The sequence below is a fragment of the Macaca thibetana genome, chromosome 2, assembly GCF_024542745.1.
Source record: "Macaca thibetana thibetana isolate TM-01 chromosome 2, ASM2454274v1, whole genome shotgun sequence".
NCBI classification, from domain to species: Eukaryota; Metazoa; Chordata; class Mammalia; order Primates; family Cercopithecidae; genus Macaca; species Macaca thibetana.
This window is the reverse complement of record NC_065579.1, coordinates 44,448,351-44,465,699: the sequence shown is the minus strand read 5'-3', so window position 1 is coordinate 44,465,699 and position 17,349 is coordinate 44,448,351. Positions and strand designations below refer to the sequence as shown.

The 17,349-nt window shown below is 44.5% G+C and overlaps 1 protein-coding gene across 19 annotated transcripts in view; it reads left to right on the top strand.

Moving 5' to 3' along the window:
* The window catches only part of TFDP2 (transcription factor Dp-2), a 202,415-nt gene extending 185,461 nt beyond the window's left edge, over positions 1-16,954 (top strand). For all 19 annotated transcript variants that reach the window (XM_050778118.1, XM_050778117.1, XM_050778114.1 and 16 more), the window contains 3 exons: positions 2,734-2,900; positions 8,365-8,470; positions 8,687-16,954. In XM_050778118.1, the coding sequence (XP_050634075.1) occupies positions 2,734-2,900; positions 8,365-8,470; positions 8,687-8,870 (457 nt within the window). In that variant the 3' untranslated portion in view covers positions 8,871-16,954. The remainder of the gene's footprint in view (positions 1-2,733; positions 2,901-8,364; positions 8,471-8,686) is intronic.
* Positions 16,955-17,349: the final 395 nt, after the last annotated feature.

Genomic DNA, 17,349 nt, shown 5'->3' with positions numbered 1-17,349 from the left:
TATTTAAGAGTGGATTCTTGGCCGGGTGCGGCAGCTCATGCCTGTAATCCCAGCACTCTGGGAGGCCAAGGCGGGTGGATCACCTGAGGTCAAGAGTTCGAGACCAGCCTGGCCAAGATAGTGAAACCCTGTCTCTACTAAAAGTACAAAAATTAGCATGGTGGCTCACACCTGTAATCCCAGCTACTCGGGAGGCTGAGGTGGGAGAATCGCTTGAACCCAGGAGGCAGAGGTTGCAGTGAGCCAAGATTGCGCCACTGCACTCCAGCCTGGGCAACAAGAGCAAAACTCCATCTCAAAAAGAAAAAAAAAAAAAAAAAAAGAGTGTATTCTCACTGTTCTTGCTATTGCCCAGGCTGGAGTGCAGTGGCTGTGTACAGGCATGATCATAGCTCACTGCAGCCTCAAACTCCTGGGCTCAAGCGGTCCCCCTGCCTCAACCTTCCTTGTAGCTGGGACTGCAGGTGCACACCTCCTTGGCCATCTAAAGCTGATCCATTTTTTAATCTTCTTAAGTTTTTTTTTTTTTTTTTTGAGATGGAGTCTTGCTCTGTCTCCCAGGCTGGAGTGCAGTGGTGCAATCTTGGCTCATTGCAGGCTCCACCCTCTGGGTTTACGCCATTCTCCTGCCTCAGCCTCCCGAGTAGCTGGGACTAGAGGGGCTCACCACCATGCCCGGCTAAGTTTTTGTATTTTCAGTAGAGACAGGGTTTCACTGTGTTAGCCAGGATGGTCTCGATCTCCTGACCTCGTGATCTTCCCGCCTCAGTCTCCCAAAGTGCTGGGATTACAGGCATGAACCACCATGCCCAGCCTCTTCTTAAGTTTCTTAACCTCTCTGAGATTGTGTTCCTTTCTCCACAAAAATAAGAATTACAGAATTTACCTTGCCAGTTTCAAAAAGTTATGGATAAATTAATATAGAACCCAGCCCAGTGGTCAGTAAGTGGTAGATATCTGAATTATTTTCCACACACTTGCAAATTCTTTATAAATATATGTCAGAGAGGACCATTAACAGTCTCAGAAAACTGAGAATTCAGGCCGGGCGTGGTGGCTCACGCCTGTAATCCCAGCACTTTGGGAGGCCAAGGTGGGTGGATCACAAAGTCAGGAGTTCGAGACCAGCCTGACCAACATGGTGAAACCCCATTTCTACTAAAAATACAAAAATTAGCCAGGCGTGGTGGCACGCACCTGTAATCCCAGCTACTCAGGAGGCTAAGGTAGGAGAATTGCTTGAATCCAGGAGGCAAAGGTTGCACTGAGCCAAAATTGTGCCACTGTACTCTAGCCTGGGCGACAGAGCAAGACTCCGTCTCAAAAAAAAAAAAGAAAAGAAAAAAAGAAAACCGAGAATTCTAGAAAATGGTTAGCATCTTTTCAGATAAAAAACACAAAACTTAGCATTCTAGTTACTCTGTCTAGTTAGTCTCTTGTTTTGTATGGAGAATTATAAAACTGTCTTCTTAGGTTAGTCTCTTAAGTCTAAAAAGAATGACAGGAAAATCTGGGAATCATTGGCCTAGGGGAATTATGGACACTGTTCCCCCAGGCTGGAATCTGGTGAGGCTTCCATCTCTTGGGTGGTCCCTGACTCATGCCCTTTCCTTGGCCTTCCTTTGAGTGGAGGGAAGGAGACTCTGAGTAGCTTGTACAAGCTTGTTATCCAACATAGGTCCAAAAACCCTATCTTTCAGTTACTTTGGTGATGCAGCCTTTCCCCATAATTAGCCGGGAGGCTTTCCACAATGAGGATTACATTTACAAAGCGATCTGCTTTTAACAGATGCCTGAAATCATCCCTGTGGCAGGTACCCACTTCAGATTTTTTTAAAAAGTTGTTATTGTACTTTAATCAAATTCATATAGATTACTTAAATTGGTATTTTGCTTCAAATTATAATTTTTGCTCCTAAGATAATCTGTTGTTCAAATTATCTTAAATAGGGTATAAAGTTTTACCCTCATATGATTTTAATAGAATTTCATGACCAGGTGAAACCTACCATTGTCCCCGAACCTTGTCCCTGCAGCCCATGACGAAGGTGTTCCAGGCCTAGCCTAGGAGTCGGAAGGACTGTGTCTTCCTTCTTTTGCCTCTTGATTGAAGTGTGTTGGGCTGCTGGGAAGCTGCGCATCCAGTTTGGGTGCTTTTCAAGCATATTTGGAAATGTGCTTGTATTACATGTGACACTTTTTCTTAAAACATTTTACTTCTTAGTGTCTCAGGACAGGATTTGGGGTTGTTTTCATTTATTGAAAGTCTTTTATTTATTGCTTATCTAAAGTAGGCCATAGCTAACAGTTGACTCATGAAAATGAAGTAAGCATTCAAAATGTTTTTTTCCTCAAAGCTAACAGCTCAACTCAGAATAGGGATATTGTAATATTAAAGTAGAAAGGCTTTTCTTTTGTGGCAAAGCTATAGGCAACTTTGAAAAGTACTGGATTTAGAACAAAATTTCTATCCTCTGTTTGCAACAGCGTTAGGGCTAAAGTTTGTGGATTTCTATCATCTGTCAGAGGAATGTTGTTTTAATTGGGAAAGTGTTTTATTTGAGATGTCATTCCCCTGACAGAGCAGAATGACTCATGGCTCTCTAAATGGTAGCCATTTCTAGCACTATAGCTGGATTTAGGCCCCCATTCTGTTACTTAAAGTACAGAATACAAAACTATTCAGACCTCTCCAGCACCACCAAAAACCCTTTACTTTGTTTCCTGATGCAGGTTTGAGTATCTTTTCAATTTTGACAATACCTTTGAGATCCATGATGACATAGAAGTACTAAAACGGATGGGAATGTCATTTGGCCTGGAGTCAGGCAAATGCTCTCTGGAGGATCTAAAACTTGCGAAATCCCTGGTGCCAAAGGCTTTAGAAGGTTATATCACAGGTATGTTAACTGATGCTTTCATGTGTTGTCCCTGACTAAATGTTGAATCCAAACTTGTTAAAACCTTTCTTATAGAAAATTGCAAAATTTTAGAACATCTGCGCTTGTGTCAACAGACTGAAACCTTTAACACTTTAGGACCATTTTTTCAAAAATTAGATTATATAATAGTATATAATGTTATGAAACAATCTATTTAAGCTAGGTACTGGGAATTACTAGATCTCTCTGAAGAGTCAAATGTAGTGCTGAGTGAGCCAATTTAGATGTAATAGTATATAATGTAGATGTAATTCATACATTCTTACTCCTGGGTAAAATTCCATTATATGAATACATCACAGCTTTTCTGTTTATTTTTCTGAAAATAAACCTTTAGTTTGTTTCCGATTCCTTGATGTTCAAATACAGTGCAGCTTTGAACATTCCTATACATGTATCCTAGTGACCACATGCAAACGTACAGATTGAACTTGTTAGGTCAGAGTTGGGTACATCTTCAGCTTTACTAGATGATACCAAAAATTTTCAATTTGATTTTACCAAATTACACTTTCCCCAGCAGAGTAGAAGTGTTCTATTTTCCCAGTCAGGTGGGTCTGAAATTATATCATTGTAACTTTTCTAAATTGAGATTGAATTCGCATGCCATAAAATACACCATTTAAAAATGTCAGTTCAGTGGTGTTTTGGTATACCCACAAGGTTGCTAATCATCACCACTATCTAATTCCAGAATATTTTAATTTAAAAACCCAAAAAGAAACCCAAACCATTAACAGTCTTTCTCTATTCCCCCATTCTCCCTCAGCCCCTGGCAACCACTAATCTACTTTGTGTCACTATGAATTTGCCTATTCTAGACAGAGGCTTTGTGTGAACGGAACCCTACAGCATGGGGTATTTTGTGGATGGCTTCTTTCACGTAGTGTAATGTTTCGGGTTCGTTCATGTTGTAGCACCATCAGTACTTCATTCCTCTTTATTGCCAAATACTATTCCATTGTATGAATGGACCACGTTTTGTTTATCCATTCATCAGTTGGTAGACATTTGGACTGTTTCCACTTTTTGGCTATTTCGAATGATGCTGCTGTTAACGTTTTTATAAAAGTTTATATGTAAACATATGTTTTTAGCTCTAAAAACATACACCTAAGAGTGAAATTGCTGGGTCATATGGTAACTCTGTGTTTAACATTTTAAGGAAATACCAAACTGTTTTCCAAAGCTCCTATACCACCATTTACAGTCCAACCAGCAATGGATGAGGGTTCCAATTTCTCCACATCCTTATTTACTTGTTTAGAGATGGAGTCTCACTCTGTCGCCCAAGCTGGAGTGCAGTGGCGCCGTTTGGCTCACTGCAACCTCCACCTCCCAGGTTCAGGTGATTCTCCTGCCTCAGCCTCCTGAGTACCTGGGATTACAGGTACCTTGCCACCACACCTGGTTAGTTTTGGTATTTTTAGCAGAGACAGGGTTTCACCATGTTGGCCAGGCTGATCTGGAACTCCTGGCCTGAATTCACCTGACTCAGCCTCCCAAAGTGTTGAGATTATACATGTGAGCCACCGTGCCTGGCCTCCACATCCTTTTCTACACTTGTCATTATATATCTTTGGAATTATAGCCATCCTCACAGAAGTGAAGTGGTATTGCTGTGATTTTTGTCGGGGGCAAGGAAGGGTAGTGGTGGAGGGGAGAGGGTCTTGCTCTCCAGGCTGGAGTGCCGTGGCACAATCTCCGCTCACTGCAACCTCAAACTCCAAGGCTCAAACGATCCACCCACCTCAGCTTCCTGAGTAGCTGGGACCACAGATGTGTGCCACCATGCCTGGTTAAATCTTTTTTTTTTTTTGGTATGTTTGATAGAGATGGGGCTTTGCCATGTTGTCTAGGCTGGTCTCAAACTTCTGAGCTCAAGCGATCCACCTGCCTTGGCTCCCACTGTAATTTTGATTTGCATTTCCCTAATGACTTATGATGTTGAGCATCTTTTCATGTGTTTATTGACTATTTGTATATGAACAGAAATATGTCTGTTCACATCCTTTGCCCATTTGGGTTTTTTTTTTTTTTTTTTTTTTTTTGAGACAGAGTCTTGCTCTGTTACCCAGGCTGGAGTGCAATGGCGCAGTCTCGGCTTACTGCAACCTCCACCTCCCGGGTTCAGGCGATTCTCCTGTCTCAGCCTCCCAAGTAGCTGGAATTACAGGCGCCTGCCACCACGCCTGGCTAATTTTTGTATTTTTAGTAGAGATGGGATTTCATCGTGTTGGCCAGGCTGGTCTCAAACTCCTGACCTCAGGTGATCCACCCATCTCAGCCTCCCACAGTGCATCCTTTACCCATTTTTAAATAAAGTTACTTGTCTTTTTATTGAGTTGTAAAATTATACTGAGTATACTTGAAAATAGAAGCACTATGTTTTACATGTCTTATAATTAAGATTTTTTTTACTAATTTAGAAATCTTCCTGATTTTCCTAATTCCTGAAAATATTACATATTTCGCAGATATAATTTGACTATATAGGTTAGGTGCGGTGGCTCACACCTGTAATCCCAACACTTTGGGAGGCCAAGGCAGGCATATCACTTGAGGTCAGGAATGCGAGACCAGACTGGCCAACATGGCGAAAGCCCGTCTCTACTAAAAATGCAAAAATTAGCCAGGCATGGTGACACATGCCTGTAATTCCAGCTCTTTGAGAGGCTGGGGCAGGGAAATCACTTGAACCTGGGAGGCGGAGATTGCAGTGAACAGAGATCGCACCACTGCATTCCAGCCTGGGCAACAGAGTGAGACTCTGTCTTTTGAAAAAAAAAAAAAAAAAAATTGAATACGTAAGCAGTGATTTTGCCTTTGCTTTCTTTTGTTTCTTTCATTTGTAAGTATAACCATCTAGAATTTCACATCGCTTTTTAAAGGCATTTTAATGCTAGTTCTAAGATACATTAAATCCCATGTAAGCAAAAAGGTAGCTTTAATTTTGTTTTACTCTATGATTTGGCCCTTTGCTCACAACAGAAGAGTTTCTTGGCTGAGATCCGTTTTCTGTTTTAGTTCTTCGGTTGGCACCATTCATCCCCTGCAAGGGCCCCCCGCCTCTCCTTGCCCCTCGGCCCACCTGTTCTGTCTCCCCACCCAGCTCTCTCCCCACGCTCTCCAGCCTGGGTCCTGCTGTGTCATTGGAAGGCCAGCAGAATCTGAATAAAGGGCTTACTCAATAAATCACCAGAACTTTATTTTAGCTTACTCCCAGTGAAAAGGCTCAGGGCGATTAGGCAGGCTCTGTGGTTTTGATCTCTTCGTGACCTCATTTGCAGACTGGGATACAGACTTTCTGGTTAGTTCAAAGGAAGAAACATGTGCCTCTCGTGTGTAAAGGGGCAGAATGGCCTGGGTGGGAGTGTGAGAACCATTGTGTGGATCCTGTGATAATAGGAAAGAAATGTAGGCTTTTCCAATCCATTGTAAAAAGAGAATGTAATGTGTTATGCTCACAAACAAGTAAATAGCTGTGTTCTGACAGAAGGTTTCTATAGTTCTATATACTAATTAATATTCAGCACAGGATTCTGGCATTAATGTTATTTTCTTGTACAGACTTGTTGTTATTTAATGTATTTAAAGTCTGCTATTCTTCTTAGGCTTGAAGTCTTTTTTTTCCACAGCTGTCTCAAAGAAAAAGGTTCATAAGACGGTTTTAAAATTAGCATAGTCATTTAGTTTACTTTTTTCCTATATGGGAATGGCCTCTTGTTTGGATACCAGAGTTTCCAATCTAAATCATATAGTTTCATTTTTTTGTACAGTAATTGCAAAAAGATTTTGACTAAATTAAATCATAGCTCATTTTGGCAGATTACATTTTCTGAGTATGTGTTTGGGCTTATATAATTTCTTTTTAGGAATTACTTTTAATGTATCTACCACTTATTTTGTAAAGTGGCAGCTGGCAAAACTATACTCATTCATTCAGTAACTTTTTTGGGTTTTTTTTTTGTTGTTTTTCTTTTGAGATAGAGTCTTGCTCTGTCACCCAGGCTAGAGTGCAGTGGCACGATCTAGGCTCACTGCAACCTCCACCTCCTGGGTTCAAGTGATTCTTCTGCCCCAGCCTCTCGTAGCTGGGATTACAGGCGTGTATCACCATGCCTGACTAATTTTTGTATTTTTAATAGAGATGGGGCTTTGCTATGTTTGCCAGGCTGGTCTTGAGCTCCTGAGCTCAAGCAATCTGCCCACCTTGGCCTCCCAAAGTGCTGGGATTACAGGCATGAGCCACCGCGCCTGGCCACATTTAGATCTTACATGTTCCAGTTACTGCCTTCTTTGAGCTAACACTGTAGATGGGAAGATTAGAAGTATTAAACCAGTAAAATTACAATAAGAATTGATCAGTGTTGTCATAGGAGAAATGTGGTATATGTATAGAAAAGAAGATGGCAAGGAGATATCAAAAAAATTTTTTTTTTTTTTTTTTTTTGAGATGGAGTTTCACTCTGGTTGCCCAGGCTGGAGTGCAATGGTGCAATCTCAGCTCACTGCAACCTCCGCCTCCTGGGTTCAAGCGAATCTTCTGCCTCAGCCTCCCGAGTAGCTAGGATTACAGGCATGCGCCACAACGCCCAGCTCATTCTGTATTTTTAGTGGAGGTGGGTTCTCCGCGTTGGACAGGCTGGTCTTGAACTCCCAACCTCAGGTGATCCGCCCGCCTTGGCCTCCCAAAATGCTGGGATTACAGGCATGAGCCACTGTGCCCAGCCCAAAATATTTTCTGTAGACTAAAACAGTAATGTCTGTCTCCACCTCATTAAAAACATGGCTGCATGTGAGTTTTTAAAAATAAGAGCTAGTTTGAATTAGAAAGCAAAGGATACCAGGAAAAATCTTGTCAGGAAAAAGAATAGGTATTTGATGAGTAGCAGCATTGAGTTCACCAGCAGCAGGCACCTGAAAAGACACTGCGGCAGGGGTTTTGGCCAAAACAGATCTGTCTGCCCTCTATGCAGGGTGGCCTTCTTACCTCATGTATTTCTGATTTGATTTTCTCTTTTCCCACTTCTGGCTTTGGCTGTCAACACCACAGTCCAGGTCTTTTGTGGTGAGGGCAGCCCAGGCATTGAGGATGGTACACTGGGCTGCATCCCATGGGCTGTGCTCTGGAGGGCTTATCTAAGAAAAAGAGTAAGAAAGCGCCTGTGAGTGTTTTCATTTGAATACCTTCTCTCCATAAGCTGCCTTCCCGTATTTTTTTTTCCTGCTCTTGTGTTCTAGAGTTTCTTTTTCTTCCAAGAAGATGAAGAAACCTGGGTTCTTCTCACAGCAAGAGAATTGTCTCGCTGTCATGAAGAATAAGCTTAGTTCTTGCTCTTCTGTGCTTTCTTCAGACTGTAACAACAGCAGCCACAAAACTTGCAGGACCGACATTTTTTGTTCTCATTTTTTCCTTTAGATATCTCCACAGGACCTTCTTGGTTAAATCAGGGACTACTTCTGAACTCTACCCAATCAGTTTCAAATTTAGACCTGAACACTGGTGCCACCTTACCCCAGTCAAGGTACGTATTTTTTTCAGGGTTAGAAAGGCAAACCCCAGAGCCCTGACTGTCTGTGTAGGGGTGAGCCGGGGTCATGTTACTGCCAGCACAGGTCCTGCTGAGCAGGTTTGTGGCAGATCTCACCAATGGCACCTCCTTCCTATGTTTTTATTCCTATATTTTACAAAACCGTTTATACCACATTAATGAGCCTGTGTGTTTTTAATTGTTTGCTAGTGTAAACCAAGGGTTATGCTTGGATGCAGAAGTGGCCTTAGCAACTGGGCAGTTCCTGGCCCCAAACAGTCACCAGTCCAGCAGTGCAGCCTCTCACTGCTCCGAGTCCCGAGGCGAGACCCCCTGTTCGTTCAATGATGAAGATGAGGAAGATGATGAGGAGGATTCCTCCTCCCCAGAATAAAGACAAGAGAAAGCCTACGTTTCAATATGTGATGCTCATGTGTGTTTGTAGTGTGAGCTCTTGTTTTTGAAATGATTGCTTCAGTCTTTGCCTTTGTTTGCACTGTGTGTTCAGTGAAAACTAGAGAAACACAATAAGCAAATCACATGAAGGCTGAGATGATTGAGATGAAAGTTAACATAGTGTGAATGAAAGTCTGGCCAACAGAGCAGTAGATGATATAACAAACAAAGCATGCTTTCTGAGGAGCTAGTGGGGATAATTCCTGAAGAGTTGGCAGTGTGAGTGTGCTCATTTATCTTCTGTGAGGTGGGATTTTTGTGTTCCTCACACCCATGTAATTATTCTTAGAATTGAGATTGCTACACAGAGCAGTCCTTGACGATCATGTTTCTGACGTTTCTCTTCCCTGCCTGGACTGCCTTTGACAAGGCGGAAATGAACATGAAAAGTCCCCACGAGAGGGGAGCTGTGTAGTGAGGGATACTGAGGGCAGTCCTGTGGCCGAGGGGCACAGATTGAACTGCTGAACTAGTTGGAGGTCTAGTTAAGGTGCTTTATGCATCAGCTGCCTTAGACAGCTTCTAGAAAGGAGCAAGCGCTACTTCTTAAGTACTTAAGTGACATTTAGATAATTTATAGTAAAACTGAAATTATTATTAGCCAATGCATTGATGCATAGAATTTACTAGGGCTACTTCTGGAAGCCAAAATAGAATAGCATTTCCATGTGCATTAAATACTTTGCCAGCACTGCCTTTTGCCAGCATCCTAAATCTGGAGTTTTATAAAGAGGGAAAATGTATCTTTAGGTTAATCAAAGCTATGCATTTCATATAGCTTTTTCATTTAAAACAAGACAAATTCCTATGACCAAATTGCTTGCCTACAGTTCCCTGCAGCAATTGTATGCTCTCACCCAGTGTGCAATTTGTGAAGATGAACCAAATGTCATTACTTTTGTCTTAAAGAAAAGTCTATTTCAAGAATATGAACAGCAATGTTTCCTTCTACATGTCACCTTTTTTCACATTTTCATTAGTCAGAATGACCTTATTGAACCTACTCCTGGGGTCAGTTGCATTTCAAACTAATCCAATATTTAGTGTTTCACAGAAACACTGGAAAACTGAACACTCCTACTGCCTGGATATATGGTAGTGCAGTTATGTTGTTTATGGCTCAAGATGTCATTAGAAATACTGCAGTGGTGTATTCACAACTGCTTCTTCTCTGAATGAAAGAGTGTAGGGACATCTGCCACCATGGCCAGACCCTGAATTTCACATTAAGGCCTTGGAAAGGAGCAAATAATAATGGGAAAATTGACTCCCAAACTTTGACCTGAATCATGTGGATTTATCCCAAGATGATGCTAGATGCACCAAGCATGGCCCAAATTGGTTCTTTTTTAAATCCCTTGGGGGAAGTGCAGGCTTATTCCTGTGGTGCCTCTTTCTAGCCCCACCACCATGTTGACAGTGAGCCTGGTGAGGAGGAGAAAGCTTTGGCTAGCTAAACATGTTTAATAAGGCCATAAAAACTGAGAAAGAAAAACATTCAACTTTAGCTGGAGCTCCTTTGATACAAAAGTCTCATTCTGTCAGAAATAAGCCATAGTACAGACTCAGAGATAGAGGCAGTTTCTAGAGAACTTGGTCTTATCGTGGGTTCTGGAGCATACCTCTCAGACTAGTCAGGAACACCGGGGAGGTGACAGCAGGTCCCCAGGGACCTGCAGGGGACATTTCAACTGCATGGATCGGGATTTCCCTCCAAACCAACTATCCTTTAAGGGGCAGCCTCCTCTTTTACTAACTTCACCCTTTCTCATCTCTGGGACCCAGCAGGGACCTGGAGAGGCCAACGGCCACAGCTACCTTTGTAGTCTTCAAAATATTGAACTGCAGGTCCCAAGATGCATTTCAGAATTTAAGACAGGTACACTAATGATAATCATTCCTTCACCAAATAGCAACCTTCTTGCCAGAGTTCTTGGGAACCTGTTTTCTTCTCTACTCTCCATCTCTGCTACTCCCATGCTTTAAATTGATAAAATACGGGCTTAAAAAAAGCCGCCAAAGACTCTTATCCTTATTGGTGCCCCACCATTAGCCACCCCAGCCATAGGTGTGTGCTGTTGGTGGGAACGGTCTCTTCCTCAGCGTTGTGTTTGGGTTACTGTTGAGGCTGGCTCACAGAGTGACGTCGTGGTCACCAGTATATGTCACTGGAGTAAAATCTTGCCTTTAGAAACTGGGTTGAGCTGTTTAGAAAGGCCAATTCTCTTCTGTATTCCCCCTCAACATTTATCTGGGTCCAAAGCTCAGCACTGAGTCACAATTTCACACAAAATTAAAGTGAAGCAGTGTTAGGAAACTGGGGACTAGGTGCAGCGCCTCTCGCCTGTCATCGTAGCACTTTGGGAGGCCGAGGCAGGCACATTGCTTGAGCTCAGGAGTTCAAGACCAGCCTGGGCAACATGACAAAACCCTGCCTCTACAAAAATATAAAAATTAGCCTTGTGTGGTGGGGCATGCCTGTTGTCCCAGCTACTCAAGAGGCTGAGATGGGAGGATTGCTTGAGCCCAGGCGGTGGAGGTTGTAGAGAGCCAAGATCACACCACTGCACTCCAGCCTGGGTGACAGAGCAAGACCCTGTCTCAAAAAAAAAAAAAAAAAAAAAAAAAAAAGGTGGGGGCTGCCGGGAGGGAAGTTGTGGTTCCAATGCCCAGGCTGCTTTGTTATAGTGGCACGTGGGGTTACTTGCCATACACAGATCACTCCTCCCCGGGGTGCTGGCACACACTGATTGTGGGGAGTTCAAGGGGCCTTTTCCCCTTGAGGGTGAGTGTGGCTGTCCCCCTTTCAAGCGTGTGGCATCACTCACTGAAGAAATGCTGGCTCTATTTAGCACATGCACAGTGGCACTAGGACCTGCGTGTCTGGCCCTCACTGGGAAGGCCGGTGCCGCCTAGGCACACAGCAGCGCTTATGGGCCCCAGGTGCCTACCACACTGCCTTCCTCTTCCCCGCTGTCAGTCTGTCTCCTCCACGTGCTCGTTTCCTGTGGTGAGAGCAGTTGTGGTGTTTGTATACCTTGTGCCTTATGATCAAGGTGAGCCTTGGAGGAAGGCGGGAAAGCAGGGGCCAACATGGCGGTCCTCCACCCCTCAGCCACACCCACCGCCCAAGAAACTACAGAGGATGGCCACATGTTTGGCGTCCTTCAATTTATTTCTTTAAAGAAGTGATGGGAATAAAAAGCTATGTGGTTTCTGCCATTTTAGCAGGATAAAGAGGATAACTCCTTCCATTAGCAAATTTTACAGTTATAAAAGTACTCTGCCATATTTGAAAAATAATGCCAGGGTCAGACCTTGAAAACAAAGTAGCTCCTGTCAGATAATTCAAATGGAAATATTTCTTTTTTTTTTTTTTTTTTGAGACGGATTATCGCTCTGTCGCCCAGGCTGGAGTGCAGTGGCGATCTCGGCTCACTGCAAGCTCCGCCTCCCGGGTTCACGCCATTCTCCTGCCTCAGCCTCCCGAGTAGCTGGGACTGCAGGCGCCCGCCACCACGCCTGGCTAATTTTTTGTATTTTTAGTAGAGACGGCGTTTCACCGTGTTAGCCAGGATGGTCTCCATCGCCTGACCTTGTGATCCGCCCGCCTCAGCCTCCCAAAGTGCTGGGATTACAGGCGTGAACCACCGCGTCCAGCCTCAAATGGAAATATTTCACAGAGGAGTGGCTCAGTTTAGCCCTGCAAGACATCTGTAACTGCTAAACCACAACTCTTTATGGCTATTTGGGTCATAGAGACAGCAGAGTTGCTCCAAGTATAGATGTGACTTAGGCTCCCTCTAGCATAGTGTGTGTGTTGGAGGGAGTGTGGATTAGCAGAGGATGAGAACTACCTCAGCGATTCCTGCCATAACCACACAGAGAGGGGGGCGCTGGGGGAAAAGCCTATTTAGCCTTTTTTTTGGCGGGGGGGTGGGGGACGGAGTCTCGCTCTGTCGCCAGGCTGGAGTGCAGTGGTGCGATCCCGGCTCACTGCAATCTTTACCTCCCAGGTTCAAGCGATTCTCCTGCCTCAGCCTCCGGACTAGCTGGCATTATAGGCGCATGTCGCCATGCCTGGCTAATTTTTTGTATTTTTAGTAGAGTCGGGGTTTCACCATGTTGCCCAGGTTAGTGTCAAACTCCTGACCTCAGGTGATCCGTCCGCCTCAGCCTGCCGAAGTGCTGGGATTACAGTTGTGAGCCACCGCGCCTGGCTCTATTTAGCTTGTAAAAAAGTATTTCATTTCAAGGGCGCTTTAATACTATCAAGCTCCCTCCCCTAACAAAATGGGCTGTCCCTGCCCAACAAGTCTGTGAAGTAGACCTTAAAACTGTGCTGCCTTAGTGGTAAGTAAGGGGTGAGGGTTGGACAGTGAATCTTAATATTTCATCCTTCAGTTAGTAAGCATTTGAGTACCTACTGTGCGCAGGCATTGGAGCGGAACAGCGAGAGCCCTGCCGTTGTTGGGTTCTCCTCCTACTGGGGAAACATGATCACAGATGGAACACGTGCAGATTGATGAGTGCTGTGGAAAAAACAGCAGCGTAGTGGGACCGTTTGGGAAAGGCTACTTTGGCTGGGGGTGGCCGGGGAGGCCCCTCTGGGAAAGAGACAGTTTTACTGAGTCAGACAGTGGAAAGACAGATGTCTCTATACTTTCTTAACAAGCCACTCTGTCCCATAACATGCACTTGGAATCTCTCCTAAGTTCCAGAGGCCCCACTGTTCCAGTTTCAAGCCTTCAGGTTGGAGTCTGTTCAGGAACTTTTAAGACTTCAAAGCAAAGTTAGCTACCAGCAGTTTCTGTAAACCAAGAGAAGATTCTAACAAAGGTTCACTACTTTCCAACTGAATCTATGCAGTAGAAAAATCATTAGAAAATACAAAAATTAGGCTGGCGTGGTGGCACACGCCTGTAGTCCCAGGTACTAGGGAGGCTGAGGCAGGAGAATCACTTGAACCCAGGAGGTGGAGGTTGCAGTGAGCCAAGATCTGCCACTGCACTCCAGCCTGGGTGACAGAGCAGGACTCTGTCTCAAAAAAGAAAAAAAGAAAAATGATTAGAAATTGAGAACTATTTTCCGTGTTTCTAAGTTGTTGGCTATATCAAAGAGATCATCTCTATTCTGCATATGGGCTGGCTTTGGTGAAGCTGATGACTGGATTTCTAAGAACCGTTTTCCCAAGTGGGTTCCCATATTCATGCACCCAAAGCAATGGTCCCAAGCACTGATGAAAACTAATATGCATTTCCCAAAGACCCACACTATTTATCAGGAGCCTGCACCATGCCATTTGAATGACCCTCAGCAATGTGCCTCCCTGCCCTCAAATTCCCAGTTGATAACAGTGTTTGGTTAAACTTCCACTCAAGCCAAACATGGTTACTAAGAAGAGAAAAGCCTGATGTTTGCATATTTTTTTCCCCTCGAGATGGAGTCTTGCTCTGTTGCCCCAGCTGGAGTGCAGTGGCACGATCTCAGCCACTGCAACCTCTGCCTCCAGGGTTCAAGCTATTCTCCTGCGTCAGCCTTCCAAGTAGTTGGGATTACAGACATGTGCCACCATGCCCGGCTAATTTTTGTATTTTTAGTAGAGACGGGGTTTTACCATGTTGGCCACGCTGGTCTTGAACTTCTGACCGTGTGATCCGCCCACCTTGGCCTCCCAAAGCGCTGGGATTACAGGCTTAAGCCACCGCGCCCAGCCTAAGATTTTACAATAAAAAAAAATTCAAGCTCAATACCCACATAAATTATAACATTTCTCAGGAAATAGTCCCTTAACCAAAATGTATCTGAGAAGTTATGCTTAGATAATCGCTGGGATCCGATTTTTCCACGTCTCACTCCACAGTATGCTAAAGAAGAAAAAGGGAGTGGGCACAACAACACTTAGACCATCTGGCTAAGCCCTGGGAGTCCCCAACAGGTCCAGAAACTTCTCTGACACCCATTCACAAGGGTGCTGAGATAGGAGAAAGTACTAATTTATAACGTGTATTCTGTGCAGCTGTTCTCAGACAAGGCCGGATCTTGTCATCTTACCTTTTGCTTTACAAAAAAGGCCTGTTGAAGCCAATGCTGTCTTGCCCCTTGCTATTTCAGCAGATTAGACTTTGGTCTTCCCTGCTTCTAGCTGCATCGGAGGCCATACTAGCTGACGCTCAGGGTCAGGCCTCGCCCCTTCGCCGCAGGTCTCGGGATAGGGGAGAGCAAAGATGGGAAGCAAGCGAGAGCTTGACTTGCTTCCCGTCCCTCAGCCTGTCTGTGGCAGAGCCTGCACCAAAACCCAGAGCTGCTTCCCTCCGTGAGGGCCACACTGTCACCACAGTCCTGCCAGACAGGTTTTGGATTAGCATCAGTCCTGTGTCACCAAGTGCCAAACAGCTGAGGGGCAGAAGCGGGACTCCTCTCCTGAGCCCCAGCATGAGGCCGTGGTGTCAGGTTTAGGCCTCTCTCAAGTCAGAAAACCCCAGGCTGAGACCTCCACAGACAAGGACTCCCCACGCTGGCCATTGGCAGGGACCCAAGGAGTTCAGTGACCAACTGGTCCTTCCACACACCAGCTGCTGCTGCCCATGACTTGTCGAATCATAACAGGGAAGCTTCCCCAGATCACGTTTGGATTTAAAAACTCATCCCTTGTCATGCCTCACTGCATGCCATTTGTCACCATACTTCATCATGGCCAAGCTTCATGTCACACGGCCTGGTGATTGTGCTTGTTCACACTGGGGCCAGGGTTTTCATACTAAAATGTCACTGACGATGGGGCTACTTTTCTCCTGAATAGCTCCTCTGGGCTTGTTGCAGTTCTATTTTTGCCAGCAGTACCGTGACAGGGTCAACCTCTCTGTCCTGAAAAATGGAACCCCCCTACTAAGCATACGCACTGGCTGCCCAGGCGGCTGCACTCCGGGGATCACGTTTCAATACTGAGTTCCTTCATGCACTTGGTTCACTGCCATCATCCTTGAGTTTTGGACAAAAGAGGTGGGTATGTCGGGCGTGGTGGCTCACGCCTGTAATCCCAGCACTTTGGGAGGCCGAGGCGGGAGGATCACCTGAGGCTGGGAGTTCAAGATCAGCCTGACCAACATGGAGAAACCCTGTCTCTACTAAAAATATAAAATTAGCCAGGTGCGGTGGCGCATGCCTGAAATCCCAGCTACTCGGGAGGCTGAGGCAGGAGAATTGCTTGAACCCCGGAAGCAGAGGTTGCAGTGAGGCAAGATCGTGCCATTGCACTCTAGCCTGGGCAACAAGAGCGAAACTCCATCTCAAAAGAAAAAGAAAAAAAAGCGGTGGGTAAAGGGCCGTGAGAGCCCAAATCACTAGGTTGTTCACCTTTTCATCTGAAGATGCTTTCCTCTGACTATGTGCTATTGGGTTTTATTTCCAGAAAATATAGTTCTCCTTTTTTCTGCATGAAGGATACATCATGGTGCCACATGCTTTAAGCATTTTAAACAAGAGATAAGAGGAAAATGCAACCACCACATCTGACTTGCCCAACGTAGACTTTTCTCTATTAGATGGAAGTACACAACCTAATATGATATATTATTTTGTAGTATCTCAGACTTTGTAAATAAATACCATTATTTTTATATGGAAATTTTATAGAAGAGCTATTTCTGTATACGTAATTATTCCTGGATTTTCTGAAATCGCTTCTGGTAGATAACAGACAAGTCCTAAGCAGTGTTCCACTAAGGGTGGTTCCAGGCCTGCCTGCCGTGGAGTTGACTGGGGGAGTTTTACAGTTTTGTGATCCTAGGATGTGTCCCACACGCTCAGTCAGAAGCACTGGAGGTGGGGCCTGGGAAGCTGTATTTGTAATGAACTCTGATGTTTTTTATCCATTAAAGTGTATCTTTGTCCATCCTATAAGATTAAAAGAAAGAAAAAGCATCTCAAATGAGTGTAAGTTGTTCTTGAGAAAAAAAATGTATCAGACGTTTATGATTTGAATGAAATGTATTATAGAAAAAAATAAACACTTTAAAATAATGTTAGTCTCATTACTAGTGGGTCAGAAAGTTTTTGGTTTAAAAAGGAGGTGTTAGGCCAAGGGCAGTGGCTCACGCCTAAAACCCCAGCACTTTGGGAGGCCAAGGTGGGCGTATCATTTGAGGTCAGGAGTTCGAGACCAGCCTGGCCAACATGGTGAGACCCCATCTCCACCAAAAATACAAAAATCACCTGGGTGTGGTGGCATATGCCTGTAATCCCATCTGCTCGGGGCAGGAGAATCACTTGAATCCGGGAGGCGGAAGTTGCAGTGAGCCAATATGACACCACTGTACTCCAGCCTGGGCAACAGAGTGAGACTCCATCTCAAAAAAAAAAAGGCTTTTTTTTGTTTTTTGTTTTTGTGATGGAGTCTCTGTTGCCCAGGCTAGAGT